This window comes from Aethalodelphis obliquidens, unplaced genomic scaffold (genome assembly GCF_003676395.1).
Source record: "Aethalodelphis obliquidens isolate GAN/ISIS:26980383/991018 unplaced genomic scaffold, ASM367639v1 scaffold23, whole genome shotgun sequence".
Taxonomy (NCBI): Eukaryota; Metazoa; Chordata; class Mammalia; order Artiodactyla; family Delphinidae; genus Aethalodelphis; species Aethalodelphis obliquidens.
The window spans coordinates 16,982,295-17,002,053 of NW_020837967.1; the positions used below are offsets into that span (position 1 = coordinate 16,982,295).

General features: G+C 38.6%; 1 protein-coding gene across 1 annotated transcript in view; it reads left to right on the forward strand.

The window, feature by feature from the left end:
• Positions 1-19,759, forward strand: part of MYO3A (myosin IIIA) — a 166,495-nt gene that overhangs the window by 23,244 nt on the left and 123,492 nt on the right. Inside the window, exons 5-8 of the mRNA XM_027121878.1 lie at positions 6,302-6,378; positions 10,163-10,308; positions 13,045-13,110; positions 16,392-16,547. Of these exons, the coding sequence (XP_026977679.1) occupies positions 6,302-6,378; positions 10,163-10,308; positions 13,045-13,110; positions 16,392-16,547 (445 nt within the window). The remainder of the gene's footprint in view (positions 1-6,301; positions 6,379-10,162; positions 10,309-13,044; positions 13,111-16,391; positions 16,548-19,759) is intronic.

Below are 19,759 nucleotides of genomic sequence, written 5' to 3' on the forward strand. Positions count from 1 at the left end.
TGATCACTGTGGAGAGTAAATGGGATGATACAGGTGAGCTACATAGTATAATTATTGACACTTTATAATTTTAAAAATCTGAGCTATTATCATGAAGTAATACTGTCACCTCGCCCCAGCTCAGTGTTGTATAAATAGTAGGTACTTGATAAATAGTAAATAAATACTTCATTTAAATATTGATAGTTGCTAAATATTGAAAATCTGAGTTCCCCAAATAGGTGCTGCTTTCTGTTTAAAAAAATAATAGCCCTTTGCTAGAGTCAACTGGATATTAACTTTAAATATCAAGCTATTTAATTACAGTAAAAGTAAGATTCAGTTTGCTAATGCTAGTTATGAGTAGAGCCTTTAAGAAGACCTTTTGTTTTCTTGTTAAGTGGGCTAGGCTTTTACAGAAAACCACCAGCCACCTCAGAGAATAAAAAGACAAGTGAGCTTGCAGATATTATAAATGAAATACATTAGCAGTCACTGGTGTATGATCAATCAATAAATAACACAGCCTCCCAGGAGATAAACCCCTTTAGGCAAGTCAACTAAGGTCTGAAAAAGCAGTCTGCATTTGGAATAGAAAATGAAAGAGAGACTAAATTTAAAGGGCAGTACTCCGTTCTCATTTCTACAGATTTCTCTCTGGGGATCTTCATTTCTAATAGGATAGTTAACATTTCAATACCAAAGTACAGAATGTACTTCTTGTGACTTATTTAGACATCGTTCTTACGACAGATTATTTTATGGCTTTCAGTCTCTTATTACCCACATGCTCGATTTTAGACCAAATCCCCAATGAATAATGTAGGTCAAAGAGAAGTTGTGACTTATTTATTAATAACCCACTTTTGTAGCATCCAGTGAGGCAGGCACACCTGAACTTATAAACTATGAAGTTCCCTTCATTCCTTCCTTTCTTCCAGAATAATTCAGAACAAAAGGCATTTGGTGGGTCCGAGAAAGCATGGGAATCGGGGTGCAGCTCAGCAAATGGTTTGGACCTGAAAGGGGTGAGGAAGGTGTCCACGCTGGGAGGGGAGGGGCAGTGGTGGCTCGGCTTGGGGCGTTGAGTCCCCGAGGAGGGGACAAAGAGCATTTGTCTAGGGGGATGGTGGTGACCCCAGTCAGGTTGTCAGAGCCTGAGCTGGATAAGTGTGTCTGCATAGGGGTCAAAATGGAGACAAGAGGTTGGTTACATAAAGGGGGCTTGATACCATCTGGAAATATCCTGAGGACAATGGGAGCCAGGTTTCTTACTGTTAGAGATGAGAATTACAAATGTGGAAGGGAGAAAACTGAACCCCATGATGTTGGAGTGGAATTGGAGGTGTCAGTGTGAACTCATGGTTTTCAATATGTAGAGAGGCATATGAAAAGAAATGTAATGTGATACGTGTGTGTGTGTGTGTGTGTGTGTGTGTGTGTGTATACAGGTTGTCTGGCTATGTCCACTAAGAGAACTTGCAAGCTTGATGCCCCAAGAGCAAGCACATCAAACACCTAGCTCTCAGTTTTTAAATATAATTCTCCACTAATAGTAAGCAGGCATTCTTGGAGAAAAGCTGATTTTTAAGGCTATACAAGATAAGCCTGGAACTTAATGTGCCAAAAAGTGAGGAACTGCCCAAAGAATGATGGAGACAATGTCAAAAGGACACAGAAGCCAAACTGAAGTGATTCTCACTGACCAAATCTGGCACATTTTGAGCATCAAAATAATGATAATAATGATGGTAACAATGATGTCCATTGAATAAAGTAGAAATCCATTAATTCATACTTTCGTACTTACACACACAAATAGATGAATGGGAAAAAAGCTAAAGCTTTTCTTTATAGAAGAATGCCAACTAATGAATATAGAAGGAATAATGAAAGTTTAAAAATTATCTTTTGGCAACCATCATAGTAATAATTAATTCATCCAAAAACTTCAGTGGATGCTGAACTAGTGGGTTAAGTTTTGATTAAAAATAGGATATTTAGATAGTCTCAAAAAGCTCTGCATAAAATACTTAATTACAAAAGAGAAGGAGAAACTTTATAGGCGAGAAACCTGGCAGACACAGACTTAATCAAGTAAGCAAAGTGAATACAACTACTGATGTGACAACTGGAAATCACATACCACCTGATAGGATACAAGGAGAAGACTTCCCTTCCATGATATTCCTGCCAAAAATATAATCTTGAGGGAATATCTGACAAATCCAAGTTCGGGAACATTCTACAGAATAACTAGCCTGAAACTCTAAAAAAAATATCAAGGTCATGAAGTTCAAGGAAATATTAAGGAACTCCTCCAGATTGAAGGAGACCAAAGAGACATGACAACTAAACACACCACGTGATCCTGGATTGGCTCCTTTCATTGTTAAGTATATTTGGGACAATTGATGACTTTTTTTTAACAAATATTTCTTTATTTTTAAAATTTTATTTTATTTAAAAAACTTATATTATTTGTTTATTTTAGGCTCTGTTGGGTCTTCGTTGCTGCACACGGGCTTTCTGTAGTTGTGGCGAGCGGGGTCTACTCTTTGTTGCGGTGCGCAGGTTTCTCATTGTGGTGGCTTCTCTTGTTGCAGAGCACGGGCTTCAGGCGTGCGTGCTTCAGTAGTTGCGGCACGCGGGCTCAGTAGTTGTGGCTCGCGGGCTCTAGAGCGCAGGCTCAGTAGTTGCGGCGTATGTGCTTAGTTGCTTTGCGGCATGTGGGATCTTCCTGGACCAGAGCTCGAACCTGTGTCCCCTGTATTGGCAGGCAGATTCTTAACCACTGCACCACCAGGGAAGCCTGTCCTGTTGCCTTTTAAAGTAATTTAAGTCAGTCATTCTTGAGAGAATTTTGCATTTTTCTACCTTCTTAGCTAATTTTCTTGTGGGAATTTATGTTAAGTAAAAATGCCATTTGTCCTCAGGAAACTCATTTTTCTCTCCAGCTAAAGTTTACTAACCTGAAAATGAGCACGTTAGATGTTACGACCATTAAGTTGCCTTCTAGTTCTGAAGTAGTTGGTTGTGTTGGGAAAATGATCTTCAGAGTTAACGGTCATTGCAGAAGCATTCAACAAACATTCGGTCAAGACCTTCCTCTGTTACTCTTTCATAGGTGTGTGTCCTGTTTTTAATGTGATAATTATCCAATATTCTCAGACTCAAGGGTTTCTTATTCTACCTACTTGCATTTTTCCTTTTTCCCTTATTTTGAGACTTTTTGTTTTTCCTTCTTCACATTCTGGGCTGAATTTTTCTTGTTTCCATTCAGTTTACAGGAGCCAGGTGTAAAACAGTCTTTCTGCAGGATCCCAAAGGACTCGAAATATATGAGACTCCATTAGCATTGTAATTCATTATCCCAGATATCATTGATGTGCAGAAATATCCATAACTTATTATGAAATAGTCATAATAGTTATTATTTTAGTATCATCCTTTTAAATTATCTTTATACATTTCATAATGTGTATATTACTATACTAGGAAATATGTAGAAAATAGTCTGTATCTATATCGAGTATGCTTGCTCAGAAGTTTCTTATTGTTTGGAATGTGTGATCAAGAAGTTTGGAGGCCAAACTTTTGCTTTAAAAAATTCTTAATTCGTATTAATATAAAACCTAATAACTCTTAGACTTTGTAAAATCATTATTATTTACCATTACCCTTGTTAGTTTGCTCCTTTATATGTAAAATCATTAGGTTCTTGTATCAGTCAGAGTTCCTTGATTGTAAGCAACAGAAACTTAACTCTGACCAACTTAGGCAATGCTGTGGAAAATGGCACTGAGTGGCCTACAAAGCCAAGGGAGAAGCTGGGCAATCCAGCCTCCTAGGAAGGGGCTCTGGCATCCCTGGACCTCCAGAGCAGCATCACCTGGGCTAATCCTTAGATCCTCAACACTGGATGACTCACCCTAGTCACCATAGTCTCCAGTGTCTCCAGCTCAAGATTCGCATTTCCAAGAAGTCTGAATGGTCTATCTTGGGTCCTGTGCCACACCCTAAGACACTCTTCTTATCCTCCTTCCCAGTATATTTCCTGTGGAGTATGGAGGGATGGTCCTTTCCTGACATCCATATCTATAATTTCAGACGCCAGGGCATGACTGCTTGCTGAAAAATGCCAATTCTAGCGATATCATATTTTCTTTATCTTCAGAAAGAAGAAAAATGTATCAAATGATTAGTCTAAAGTGTCACTTTCTAACCAAAAACTTTCGATATTTTACTCAGTTGTGGTTTTTTCTACCCCCTTTACATTTTGCTTAAATGATGTTTGAATTCGTAAACTACTTTATGAAATTGAAACAAAAATGTTCACCGAGGGTCAAATATAATTTTCAATTTTTTCATAAATAATTATAAGCCCTTAGAATAAATTTTAGTAGATTTATAATCAATTTTAAGTTAAATTTGTTTTAAAATCTATTTACTTTTCCTACTTATATAAATAAATTACTGATACTATATTCTGATACTATAAAAGTCAAGCTTAATCATTCCTCCCTTTAATTCATAGGAAAAGACAAGATAAAATGTTTAGATTTATACTTAATTTTTCTGAAAGGTGAAATACCTGGAGTAGAGATAGAGGTAGAGGATGCATTGGGGAGAAATGTGCGTTAAATGTTTACTCCCTTTCTTCAGATCATGTGTTAGAAAATATTCAAGGGAGAACCTTCAATCACAGATTAGATAATTTCCTTTGAATTTCAAAACTGATTTCATGAGGATATTTTTTTCTGTCAAATGATAAGCTTTTTTAGAGGCAAAATGTGAAGCCCATAGATGAAGATTCCACTTAGGACAAGATTAATACATTAGTGGAGGAGCTCCTTGAGGGACGAAATTAATATGGAACCAAAACATACTGCCTAGCCCTCTGCTCAAGTATGTTTCCACCAGTGAAATGCCCTTTTGGCTGAATATGGCCTTTGAATTTCATGACAAAGTATCATCTTGGAGGAGTCATCTTGAGGGAATCAAATATATCCAATTTTAAACCTCAATTAGTACCTTTGTTCTACTTGGCCGATAAGATAAACAGCTAGAGCCTGAAACAAATGTGACGCCGGGAGGTACTCTTCAAAACAGGGACATCAGGGAGTTCAAGTCCACAACTTGGGGATAACCCATCAAGTCCAGAGCAGGTCAGGGGAAGCAGCACCGTGCAGCCAGAGGAGCAGAGTAGGAAATGGGAGGAGGGAGACTGTGCTCTGGATTGTCCTGAGTCCCTTATGATTGTATCTGACCAGGTGGAATTAATGAGATGGCATGATTGAAATATTTGGTTATGCCTTTTCATTGTAATCCTTCTGTGTATAACTCTCTAAAGGAAAAGAACTGATTCTGTTGGTGGTGTTGGTTTACATAGATGTAGTTAATTTGAAATTTCCGGGCAGGTGTGATTTGTCCCAAGTTGACTGATGGAAAATAATTTTATTCACATTCACAAGTCACCTACTATGTGCATACCACGATATAAAACATTCTCAAATTCACCAGAATTTAGTAGTGCAGAGAGGGAGGTGGGAGTGGAGAGAGCCTACCATTCAAATCATAACTACGTGCCAAAATATGCAATACAGGCAAGTAGTTTAAAATCTAGAAGGTCGGGCTTCCCTGGTGGCGCAGTGGTTGAGAGTCCGCCTGCCAATGCAGGGGACGTGGGTTCGTGCCCCAGTCCGGGAATATCCCACATGCCGCAGAGCGGCTGGGCCCGTGAGCCGTGGCCGCTGAGCCTGCGCATCCAGAGCCTGTGCTCCGCAACGGGAGAGGCCCCAGCAGTGAGAGGTCCGCGTACCACAAAATAAATAAATAAATAAATAAATATCTAGAAGGTCAAAAGATACAGAGGTTAGTATGACGAGGAGCAGATTAAGTCAGCAAGGGGGCGCTAGAACTTGGAATGGGGCTTTAAGCCTGGGTACGTCTGGATATGAGAAGTAGAAAATAGGAGGACCATTGTGTATCTTGGCTATGTAGACACTCTGACTTAGGATACTTTAAGGTGAAGTTCAAGTCCAATGGCTTGAACTTCAGTCTGTTTTATATATAGTAGTTGGTATCTGCTAATCCCAATCCCATTTTACAGATCTTTAAATTAACTAAGAGTGGGGTAAAGTTTGTGTTTGATCAGAGCTCACAATATGTGGAATCCAAAGAACTAGGGTTTGAGTCCTGATTCTATCCAAACTGTAAGGGAACAGAATTTTAGTATTAGTTTGTAAGCAAATTTGTTGCAGTTGGAATCTCCTTACCTGAGTAATGAATGCAAGAAGTAAGTCTCGTCTCTTCCTTCCAGGCGTGTCTGCACAGCTCACCAGCACCTGGCACCGTCGGAATACATCCGTAGGAACGCCCTTTTGGATGGCTCCTGAGGTCGGTTAGAGTTTTGAGGGATGCAGATGTAACATTTGATCCTTTCTGAGTTTCCTTTCTATGCATACTCTAGCTCCATATGTGTTTTTGGAATATACTAGAAGAAAATGTCAGTTGTGTTGTTTTTATGTGACATAGTTTCATGTGTGACGAGGGACATGGGAGATAATAGATGGCCTGTGAGCAAATATGTGAATAAATGAGGGATTGAATGAATGAGTCACAAGAGGTAAAGAGAAACTACAGTTGAACAACACAGGTTTGAACTGCAGGTTTGCTTATATGCAAATTTTTCAATAAATATAGTAGCTGTATTTTCATTTTACAGATTGTTTTCTTTTTTTATTGAAGTATAGTTGATTTACAGCGTTATGTTAGTTTCTGCTGTACAGCAAAGTGATTTAGTTATACATGTATATGTTCTTTTTCCTATTCTTTTTCATTTTAGGTTATTACAAGATATTAAATATAGTGCCCTGTGCTATACAGTAGGACCTTGTTGTTTATCTGTTTTTATATAGTAGTTGGTATCTGCTAATCTCAATCCCATTTTACAGATCTTTAAATTAACTAAGTGTGGGGAAAAGTTTGTGTTTGATCAGAGCTCACAATATGTGGAATCAAAAGAACTAGGGTTTGAGTCCTGATTCTATCCAAACTGTGTCAGCTTCCTGACCTTGGGTGAGTCATTTATCAGTTCCTCTGTTTTTGAGGCAGAGATAACAGTACATGGATTTTCGACTGCTCGGGGGGAGGGGAGGGGTTGGAACCCCTAACCCTGTATTGCTCAAGGGTCAGCTGTACTTGCAGCCTTAATTTTTCATTAAATATACTTTTAATTGCTTAGCATGCATCTCTCTTAATGATGTTTAGATTTTGTTTTTAACTTGGATAGAAATATAAAAATGCCTGTCTTTGTTTAAGATCAGAGTCAGGCCTATTAGCCTGTGTTGATAGTAGCTTCCCATGTTGAGTCACTCTGCTTAGGGCCACATTGCACTTCAGGAGATTCTTTTCACCATCATCTTTGGGAAGTTGTAGAGAAACTGCTAAAATAGTGGAGGAAAAATGTTTTCTAGAGTCACATCTTTTCTCCACAGTCACTGTTAATGCCTTTAATCCTTTTAATTATGTTCATCAGTAGAGAACATATGTTTGAAAGCTTTCTGTGCAACCTTTGGGAAAAGCTCTGCTATTTACCTACAACTCTAGCGAGTGAAGGGAGGAGAAGTAATTCAAATACTACATTAATATTGCAAAATCGTAGAATTAAATTTGCTTGAGGATTAAATCGTGGTGTACTGTTCCTACTTTAATACTAATTCAATTACTACTCGCAAAAAAAAAGTTAAAATGTAAGCGTAATGTAAAATATGGAGAAAGGATAAGTTAGCTTAAGAAACTTTAAAAAATTCCAATGGATTCAAAAATTTTTTGAACAGGGAGAACATCTTAGAATAAAAGTAGAAAGTATAGTTATATAAGCAAAAACAAAATTGAATAAGAGTATCTCAAATAAAAATGCTAAAAAAAATTGAGTAAGAGAATCTCAAGTGAGAGTTTCTTCAGTTTGTTCTGATATATCACTGTTGTTTTAAAAGCTTATGAAAAATTTTCAAAGTGAAAAATTAATAAAATTTAGCTATAATACCAAGCTTTGCATCTTACCCACATATATGATTAATTACTATAAAAATACTATAATATATAAAACTAAATGTTTAATATTAAATAATTAATCATCTAGCTTTATATTTTTCATATGTTAATTTATAGCAACAAAGCCAGTATTATATTTTAAGTATGCCATTTATTAAAAATAATTTTGATTAGTAGATCTTAGAACCAGTATATGAGGAAAAGGAAATATTTTGATCTATCTAAAATTGAATTACCAGAATAATAAATAACTTAATAATTAAAATTTATACTTCTTACTATGCAATTACTAGACAGGCATTTTACTGATAAGTCATTATTTATTATTAATAAGCCTACTGTAGCACAAATAGGGTTTGAAAGTTGTTTCCTGCTCGGCAAACCACTGGATATTATCTAAAAGAGAAAGGTTCACTGTGGTCTTTTCAAACTGTCATATAAATATATGTTCAAGATTTTGTGCATATTATATGCATCTCCCTGTAATAAGCATTTTCCAACTTTTGAATGATTGGCAATATTTCAATAAATTTCCACTTACCTAGAATTGTTGAAGAATGTCAAATTGCTATGAATTAGAAAACAATAAGGTAAACAAAATTGTTCAAATTGATTAGCAGTTGAAAAGTGAAATTCTTGATTTGACATTTTTTCAGTTAAATTCTAGATCAAAGGTAGCATTTGTTGGTTACGTAAAGCCATCCTTCCCAAACTAGAGTATGTGTGTTTCACAGTGAAGGGGACAGGAGAGACAGTAGCTGTGCTGGGTGACCATGTAACTTACTGTCCAAGCCAGGACACTTTGGAGACTGAAAGGGGATGGTATTTATAAGGACTCTAGGGAAGCGAGCATAAACCTAGAACATCATGGGCAAATTGGGGCATAAATTCATCCTCTGTGCCAACACAGGGTTTTTTTTAATGTGTTAAGCTTGATGTTAAGTAGAGTCAGAAAGATGAACTACATTCCAGACAGGACCTTGGATGCCTTTCATTTTGCATATCATTTCATAGTACTGTAGTTAAATGATAAAACTCTAACCTGCCATCATCCCCAAATCATTTTTTGTCTTGTGAGTTGGCATTCACAAAATGTAAAACTTTTTAAAATATAAAAAATAGTTTTAAAAATTTAAAGTTGAATTTTCTTTTTGTTATCACTGATGTTACAATTATTATTTGCAGCCTGTCTGTATTTATACTTACACATTTAGAAATAAATTGTGAAGTAACTGTGTAATAATTCTTCTATGTTAACACTATTTCATGATACTGCAAAAAAGATTCCCCCCTTTTTATTCTTGTCTCTTAGTGACATCCTTTGATTAGTGGCATTTTTAAAAAGCTGGTTGTAGCTTTACTATTTAGTGTGCTCCCAGATAACTGCTGATAAAGCCTTACCAATGTTTATTTTTATCCAGTTTATTATCCTCTTATTAATGGCATAAGCCTTTTTGCATTTCTCCACACTTGTCTCATTCCTGCCTTCTAGTTGTCAGAAAAGATTGAGACCATTTGACTAGACTGCTGTCAAGCTTATTGTCGCGGGCCTCTCACGTTGCAGAGCACAGGCTCCAGACGCGCAGGCTCAGCGGCCATGGCTCACGGGCCCAGCCGCTCCGTGGCATGTGGGATCTTCCTGGACCGGGGCACGAACCTGCGTCCCCTGCATTGGCAGGTGGACTCTCAACCACTGCGCCACCAGGGAAGCCCCCTTCCTTCGCTTTTTATTTGTTAAAGATGTAATCTTTATCTTTGCTGAGATGAATGACTCTGTTTACTCATCAAATGTTTATCAAGTGACTATCATTGCACAGGGGTTAGCTGTGTATTTGATTACATCCCTTCCCATGGGGGACACTGTTTCAGTCCCCTTTCTGTTTTGCATTTTCAAAAAGTTTTTTTCATAGGTTTCTCCTCATACTTGCAATCCTGCTAAGATATTCCCTGTTCTCAGAAGAAAACTACTGCTACTAATTATAATTTGAACTTTTACTCCCCTGTGTTACTGCCTTTGCTCGGAGCTCTCAAACCTCATCAGTTTGAACACTTACACATTGTTCTAAGCATTTTGCTACGTGCTTGTTAAAGTCACAAACTTCATTTTTCTTTCATTTTCTACTAGGTGATTGCATGTGAACAGCAGTTGGATACAACTTACGATGCCAGATGTGACACGTGGTCCCTGGGGATCACGGCCATCGAGCTTGGGGATGGAGATCCTCCACTGGCCGACCTCCATCCCATGAGAGCACTCTTCAAAATACCAAGGTCAGGGGGCTCTCACACTGGGTCTGTCTGTCTTCCTCTAGCCACTGAGTGCTCGTCAAGCTCCTCGTGGAAATACCCAGATATATTTCAGCAGGTTGGGAGCAGAGTGGCCTGGAATATCATGCTGCTGCTTCCGAGACACTCTTTTTGTTCCATAGTTTCATTTCCCTGGTCTAAGTCAAAGAGCTTTCTCTTGGTACTAAGTGTGTCTTTTTTTCTTTGGCAAGGATTTGCACTCAGAAAACAGCAGTTCCTGCCACGGTTGATCCATTCCCAGATTCATCAGGGAGGCTCCCTGGTCCACAGTCAGTGTAACAGTGATGTGCTTCATTTCACTCTATCAATCTAGTAATTTTTTTACTACTTGCTAATACTTCCCTTTGTTTAGAACTTTAAGATAATAGTATTAAGAAAGTTAGAAATAAAATTTATTGATAAAGTAATGATTTCAAATTTGTTAGTGTTTTGAATATATTAATATGAGACACTAAGAAGAATAATCTCTTTGGAGCCAGGAAGATGCTTTTCTATGGAGACCCCTCCCCTTCAATGTGTGTATTGACAGACTTTCCCCTGCTGATCTTATCACTAATTAAACACTGTTTTATATATGCTTTGGGTAGTTCCTAGATATTTCAGAAAACTGATGTGAAAAAAACTGCCTCTTTTTATTATGAATGTGTTGTCTTTTGAAGACTTTCTTAAGGATTTTGCTTGGTACCTTAATTTTAATGAAATGCACACAGAGAGGGCCTGTGGTGACAGGGGTCCAGGGCAGAGAAGGTAGTGTATGTTACAGTTTGTTACCACATTCTGCATTAAATAAATTGTGTGGTCCTAATGCCTATAGAACACTGAATGATATGTACAAAGCCCTGGTGGGGCATGGTTCCGGTCCTAAAGAAATAATGCCAATATGACCTATTCATTTCCAAATAGATCTGTTTGGAATATTTCACATGTAGTTAAATTAGTGTAGGACCAAAGCATTTGAATTTGTTTTTAACTTTACCTTGGAATTTTCTGTCCTGTCTATATGTTCTGAATTATAATACCTTAGAGATAGATCATCCTTTACATAACAATTTCAATGTATCTCTCAGGTCTTACTGTTTGTAAAATATATTGCTTACTTGGTAAGTGGGGAAGCAAGATTACAAAAAAGAGCAGAGGGACTTCCCTGGCGGCCCAGTGGTTAAGGCTCACTCTGTGCTTCCACTGCAGGGGTCGCAGGTTCGATCCTTGGTTGGGGAACTAGGAACCCGCACGCGGCGCTGTGCAGCCAAAAAAAAAAAGGCAGAAAACCTGCTCTTTACCAAGTCAGACGTTTCATTAAATTTGAGGAAAACAAACAAACAAAAATCTGTATATCCTAATTCCTACTGTCATTCAATATGTAAGATGAAGCACTATTCTTCCTGAGCCATTTAAATTATGGTCTAAATGACCATAGTTAGCCTAGTGTCACTGCTCTTGGTGATGGTACCACATGTAGGAAGGATGCTACTGTTGATACATATTGTACCTATGGGCAAGGTGCTTCTGGAAGCTGCACCATCTTAGTTATTTCTTATTACGTCTACCACCAGTATTTCTCTGAAATGGAATTCTGAGAATACTGACTGTAGAAATGAGAAAAAAAAGGGGGATCTGAAAAGCTACCCGGTTCTGAGTGTCCTAAAATCATCAAAACCTTGTTATACTCCAAGAAACCGATAAATCTCTTAGAAAGGAAAATTTCAGGAGAACAAGAAGCAAAGCAAGATTGTTGCAGAGAAGAATTACTTCTTTTAATGTGCAAATCAGCAATCTTCAGATAGTCCTAGGATTGTAAAATGAGCTTGAGGCGTGATCTAGGGTGGATGAGTAGCTGTACTTTTCTTTAATGAGCCTGTACAGACCGTACATTAATTTTGTTATAAGCTATTTAAGGACTAATGCAGAGCTGAAGACAAAGTATTTCCATCCCACTAATGAAAACAAGGAGCTGTTGGAATTAACATAAAGCAGCACTTCAGCAAATTCAACTGTCGTAGTTGATCAGTGTTGCTTGATTACAGTTAGATCAGCCTCATTTTCAGATGATGTTCCTTTGTATTCATGAATATACCAAAAAAAGAAAAGATTCGTTTAGCTTAAAATGAAAGGAATTAATAACAGAATCTTCTAAGTGGCATTCAGAGCTTTACTGCTAATCATATTTTCCGGTTCCTTACTTGTGTAACCTTGTTTCTGGCCCTCTACCCAGTAGCAACAGAACAAGTCGTAAAGGCATTCTACTATAAAGGCCCCTCTATACTGCAGTTTCCTCCATATTTCGAACACTTCTTTCAGGTCACCTCTGTGTATCCTGAATATTCCTCAGAGATTTCTTCTGGACTCAAAAGAAAAAATCTTCTCCCGAGTAGTCATTGTTTCTATTCGGCTAAGTATTTATGTTTTCCTCTAGGGCTCTCAGTTCAAAGCAAGAAGCTTCGTTCAAAGAAGAAAAATTATTAGCTAGAAAAAAATGTGTCATATATTAAGTGCTTTCAGAGAAACAAGGAAACTGTCACTCCATATAGAGAATGATTAAAAACTAATTATCTGTCTTTAAATTGGAAAATGATGGTAATGCTTCATTATACCTGGCAGAATCTTAATGCAGCAATAACATTAGTCTGGCTGGCTCTGCCTCTTAATTTTTATCGTTACTGACCAGTGTGCACAATCCAACCTTGTATCTTGTTTTTCTAGGAATCCACCCCCCAAACTGAGGCAGCCTGAGATATGGTCAGCAGAATTCAATGACTTCATCAGCAAGTGAGTAATAATAGAGTCTTTTAAAAGAATTAACGAGATCCCGTCCTGCTGTAACTTTGAGATGTGCTTTTTATAACAATTCCTCTGTGCTTCCCAATCTCCTCCTTATCTATTAAATAGCCCCAGAAGTTTCCATGATTTTCTTCAAAACAAGCATTTGTAGCGTCTTCTGAATGTTCAGTGAACCCATTATTATTCTGATAATGATCTCAGGGTCTTGTTCATTCACTTATCGATAGCTGTGCTTCTGCAGACATTGCACCGTCCATGAACCTGTTCTTCTGTCCACCTGCCCTTTGCAGCCTCACCCTCAGCATGTCCCACCTTCTCACCCATTGTCTGTTCAGTCCGTTTCTTAGCCCTTCATTTATCTGCATCGCTAATTCCCATCACAGGGAAGTTGTCATTGCACTTGGTGAGTCAGATAATCATACAGATAAAATGCTTATACGTTTGAAGTTCACTTTTAATTTGACAGATACTTAGTACAAGTGCAGTGCCTCCAGACAATTGACTAGAAGCTGTGAGTCAGCCATTTCTAAATCTGTCCATGAACTTTTTTCACAATCTTTGTCATGACTTCACCTTGAGAAAATAAGGGAAGGGATGACTGCAAGTTGTAAATGGGAGAGAGGGGTCATTAAGCTTTTTTTTTTTTTTTTTGCTGTACGCGGGCCTCTCACTGTTGTGGCCTCTCCCGTTGCGGAGCACAGGCTCCGGATGCACAGGCTCAGCGGCCATGGCTCATGGGCCCAGCCGCTCCGCGGCATGTGGGATCTTCCCGGACCGGGGCACGAACCCACGTCCCCTGCATCGGCAGGCAGACTCTCAACCACTGTGCCACCAGGGAATCCCGGTCGTTAAGCTTTGATGTGTCAAAGCTCACTCAGAAAATGTAAAGAGGGCAAAAAAGTAGAGGAACCGGTCATCCTTGTCCATACTGCTATCACTGGTTTTCCTACCAAGAATATCTGCTTGTTTCTATAAAGAGAGTTATTTAAGGGTTATGAAAATACAAGAAAGATCAATCATCTGCTTTTTCTTTTAGTTTTTTTTTTTTTTTAAAGAAGATGTTGGGGGTAGGAGTTTTATTAATTAATTAATTTATTTATTTTGCTGTGTTGGGTCTTCGTTTCTGTGCGAGGGCTTTCTCTAGTTATGGCAAGCGGGGGCCACTCTTCATCGCAGTGCGCGGGCCTCTCACTATCATGGCCTCTATTGTTGCGGAGCACAGGCTCCAGATGCGCAGGCTCAGTAGTTGTGGTTCACGGGACCAGTTGCTCCACGGCATGTGGGATCTTCCCAGTCCAGGGCTCGAACCCGTGTCCCCTGCATTAGCAGGCAGACTCTCAACCACTGTGCCACCAGGGAAGCCCTTTTTCTTTTAGTTTTCACTTAAATAGTGTTTACTGAGTATGTACTATGCACTGCAGAATAGTTAATAAACTGCAGTCGAATTTCACAGACCTCTCAGGAGAATTGTTGGTAGGTTTGAAGGGCTCCCCACGATTCATAACCATGCCCCGTGTCCGCAGATCCTTCCGCGTGGATCCTCAATGGGACTTGGTGACTTTGACACACTCGGCACAATTTCACCTCTGACCAACATTTCCTGGTTTCCCCCAAGCAGTTAGGACTCTGCCCTGCGAGCTCTCCCATCCTTTTTTCCTCTTCCTCTAGCAGCATTTCCTCTTTTATTTCACAACCTGTTTAGAGGTCTTTCTCCCTCAGTAGCCAGTAAACAACTCCAGGGCACCGAATGTGCCTTACTTGTCACTGTAACTCCGGTGTCTAGCAGAGTGGCTGGTACACATCAGCTATCTGATAATGTTTTACCTGAATAAAATAACCTCCTATGTGACTAAACTCAATACGTAGATGTGAGTGCTGCAGGTGGCAGAAATCGACACATTCTCTGAAACTAAATGAAAGCTAAGAGCACTTGTTCTTATTTTCAGACATTGTCATCCTCATTCCTTAGCATCTTTTAGCATCCCTGGGTAGTATCTTTTTAGGTAAGCCCTATAGAATAAGTTGCCAAATTCTCATCCCAGGGGGATTAACACTGCAGATTAACACTGCAGATGAGAAATGGCATGGATCAGGCATGGGTTCCTTCTTCTTTTTTCTTTTTTTCTACCCCCAAATGACAGCCCCACTCTGACCAGTTTTCTCATAATCTTACATCCTCAGAACCTCAGGGTTGGAAGGGTATGCAGAGCGTAAATCCGTCTTGAACGTGTGCATCGAGGGGCCATCCAATCAGTAAACCCCTAATAAAAATAATCCTACTTCCCAATGTGGTCCTTTCCATCTTTGATAAGCCTATCAGAAAGTTCTCCCTTATACTGACCAGAAATCTGTGTCTCTCTTCATTCTCCCCATCGATCCTAGATTTTTTTGTCCCTTGTGACTGAAAGCTAGTCTAATCCCTCTTCCAAATACCTGAAGACAGTGGGTTAAACATCCAGTGTTTGCTCCAGTGTTCCTCCTGTGATGCCGTTTCAGGTGCTCTCACCTGGTTGATCCTATCAAGAGGTGTGGTACGCATTCGTACTTCTCCTGGAGGACCTCAGAAAACATCCACTGGCATGGGATTTAAACATCCTCAGCACATAAGCCCTCGCAGATGGGTTAGCAGTTTTATCGCGTAGGAAGAAATAGATCAATTGAGAAACCTTTAAAAGCATTAGGGGGGCTTCGCTGCTGGCGCAGTGGTTGAGAGTCCACCTGCCGATGCAGGGGACGCGGGTTCGTGCCCCGGTCCGGGAAGATCCCACATGCCGTGGAGCGGCTGGGCCCGTGAGCCATGGCCGCTGAGCCTGCGCGTCCGGAGCCTGTGCTCCGCAATGGGAGAGGCCACAACAGTGAGAGGCCCGTGTACTGCAAAAAAAAAAAAAAAAAAGCATTAGGGAAGGGAAACTGAAAAGTTTGTTTTCTAGATAAGCATTAAACCTGTAATGACTACATTGTTTATCTTTAGCTACTGACTTGTAAAGGAGACTTTGCAATGGAGACTGAGTTCAGTTATCACTCTGCAGTAATGCTTACTGGGAGGCTAGGGAAGGGGAATTTAGTTGGAAGTTGATATCACTACGGTGTAATCTCTCACAGATTAATTCATCATATTACAGTTCTAACATTGTTTGAGATGTGCTTCCCGGGCTGAGCGTCGATGAAGAACATCATTCCATTGTGTTAGAGCAGTTTTTAGGACTGTGAATGATAAATGCAAAACTCTAACTTATCTAATAATGGCATGTTCCTTTCTGCCAGTGCAGGTGCTTGACTAAAGATTATGAAAAGCGTCCAACAGTGTCAGATCTTTTACAGCATAAATTCATTACTCAAGTTGAAGGCAAAGATGCGATGTTACAAAAACAACTCACGGAATTCATTGGTATTTACCAGTGCACGGGAGGCTCAGAAAAGGCCAGGTAATTAAATAGCATCTTGACTCCAAAATCCAAAGATCATCTAAAGAGTCTGACAATTTTATAATGCAATGGTTGTTAAGGTGAGAAAAGAACTCGCTGGTTTAATGATTTAAATTCCCTGGTTGTGGTTTGGAGATAAAGCGGTATTTGAATGAAAAGTGAATGTCACATGTTGAGTTGCATCCTGATATGGTAAAATTACTGGCAGCATTTTTTTTCTTTCTGTTTGAATTTTATTTTATTTTTTTTATACAGCAGGTCCTTATTAGTCATCCATTTTATACACATCAGTGTATACATGTCAATCCCAATCTCCCAATTCATCACACCACCACCGCCCCCCACCGCTTTCCCCCATTGGTGTCCATATCTTTGTTCTCTACATCTGTGTCTCAACTTCTGCCCTGCAAACCGGTTCATCTGTACCATTTTTTAGGTTCCACATATATGCGTTAGTATACGATATTTGTTCCTCTCTTTCTGACTTACTTCACTCTGTATGACAGTCTCTAGATTCATCCACGTCTCTACAAATGACCCAATTTCGTTCCTTTTTATGGTTGAGTAATATTCCATTGTATATATGTACCACATCTTCTTTATCCATTCGTCTGTCCATGGGCATTTAGGTTGCTTCCATGACCTGGCTATTGTAAGTAACACAGCAATGAACATTGGGGTGCATGTGTCTTTTTGAATTATGGTTTTCTCTGGGTATATGCCCAGTAGTGGGATTGCTGGGTCATATGGCAGTTCTATTTTTAATTTCTTAAGGAACCTCCATACTGTTCTCCATAGTGGCTGTATCAATTTACACTCCCACCAACAGTGCAAGAGGGTTCCCTTTTCTCCACACCCTCTCCAGCATTTGTTGTTTGTAGATTTTCTGATGATGCCCATTCTAACTGGTGTGAGGTGATACCTCATTGTACTTTTGATTTGCATTTCTCTAATAATTAGTGATGTTGAGCAGCTTTTCATGTGCTTCTTGGCCAATCTGTATGTCTTCTCTGGAGAAATGTCTATTTAGGTCTTCTGCCCATTTTTTGATTGGGTTGTTTGTTTTTTTAATATTGAGCTGCATGTTTATGTATTTTGGAGATTAATCCTTTGTCCGTTGATTTGTTTGCAAATATTTTTTCCCATTCTGAAGATGTCTTTTCATCTTGTTTATGGTTTCCTTTGCTTGGCAAAAGGTTTTAAGTTTCATTAGGTTCCATTTGTTTATTTTTGTTTTTATTTCCATTACTCTTGGAGGTGGATCAAAAAAGATCTTGCTGTGATTTATGTCAAAGAGTGTTCTTCCTATGTTTTCCTCTACGAGTTTTATAGTGTCCAGTCTTACATTTAAGTCTCTAATCCATTTTGACTTTATTTCTGTGTATGGGAGTGTTCTAATTTCATTCTTTTACATGTAGCTGTCCAGTTTTCCCAGTACCATTTATTGAAGAGACTGTCTTTTCTCCATTGTATATCCTTGCCTTCTTTTTCATAGATTAGTTGACCATAGGTGCGTGGGTTTATCTCTAGGCTTTCTATCCTGTTCCATTGATCTGTATTTCTGGTTTTGTGCCAGTACCACATTGTCTTGATTACTGTAGTGTAGTCTGAAGTTAGGGAGTCTGATTCCTCCACCTCCGTTTTTTTCCCCTCAAGACTGCTTTGGCTATCGTGGTCTTTTGTGTCTCCATACAGATTTTAAGATTTTTTGTTCTAGTTCTGTCAAATAATGCCATTGGTAATTTGATAGGGATTGCATTGAATCTGTAGATTGCTTTGGGTAGTGTAGTCATTTTCACAATATTGATTCTTCCAATCCAAGAACATGGTATATCTCTCCATCTGTTGGTATCATCTTTAATTTCTTTCAATAGTGTCTTTTAGTTTTCTGCATACAGGTCTTTTGTCTCCCTAGGTAGGTTTATTCCTAGGTGTTTTATTGTTTTTGTTACAGTGGTAAATGGGAGTGTTTCCTTAATTTCTCTTTCAGAATTTTCATCATTAGTGTGTAGGAATTGAAGAGATTTCTGTGCATTAATTTTGTATCCTACAACTTTACCAGATTCATTGATTAGCTCTAGTAGTTTTCTGGTGGCATCTTTAGGATTCTCTATGTATAGTATCATGTCATCTGCAAACAGTGACAGTTTTACTGCTTCTTTTCTAATTTGTATTCCTTCTATTTCTTTTTCTTCTCTGATTGCTGTGGCTAGGACTTCGAAAACTAGGTTGAATTATAGTGGCGAGAGTGGACATCCTTGTCTTGTTCCTGATCTTAGAGGAAATGCTTTCAGTTTTTCACCATTGAGAATGATGTTTGCTGTGGGTTTGTCATATATGGCCTTTATTATGTTGAGTTAGGTTCCCTCTATGCCCACTTTCTGGAGCCTTTTTATCATAAATGGTGTTGAATTTTTTCAAAAGCTTTTTCTGCATCTATTGAGATGATCATATGGTTTTTATTCTTCAATTTGTTAATATGGTGTGTCACATTGATTTATTTGCGTATATTGAAGAATCCTTACATCCCTGGGATAAATCCCACTTGATCATGGTGTATGATCCTTTTAATGTGTTCTTGGATTCTGTTTGATAGTATTTTGTTGAGGATTTTTGCATCTATATTCATCAGTGATATTGGTCTGTAATTTTCTTTTTTTGTAGTATCTTTGTCTGGTTGTGGTATCAGGGTGATGGTGGCCTCATAGAATGAGTTTGGGAGTGTTCCTTTCTCTGCAATTTTTTGGAAGGGTTTGAGAAGGATGGGTGTTAGCTCTTCTCTTAATGTTTGATAGAATTCACCTTCGAAGCCATCTGGTCCTGAACTTTTGTTTGTTGGAAGATTTTTAATCACAGTCTCAATTTCATTACTTGTGATTGGTCTGTTCATATTTTCTATTTCTTCCTGGTTCAGTCTTAGAAGGTTATCCCTTTCTAAGAATTTGTCCATTTCTTCCAGGTTGTCCATTTTATTGGCATAGAGTTGCTTGTAGTAGTCTCTTAGGATGCTTTGTATTTCTGCAGTGTCTGTTGTAACTTTTCCTTTTTCATTTCTAATTTTATTGATTTGAGTCCTCTCCCTCTTTTTCTTGATGAGTCTGGCTAATGGTTTATCAATTTTGTTTATCTTCTCAAAGAACCACCTTTTAGTTTTATTGATCTTTGCTGTTGTTTTCTTTGTTTGTATTTCATTTATTTCTGCTCTGATCTTT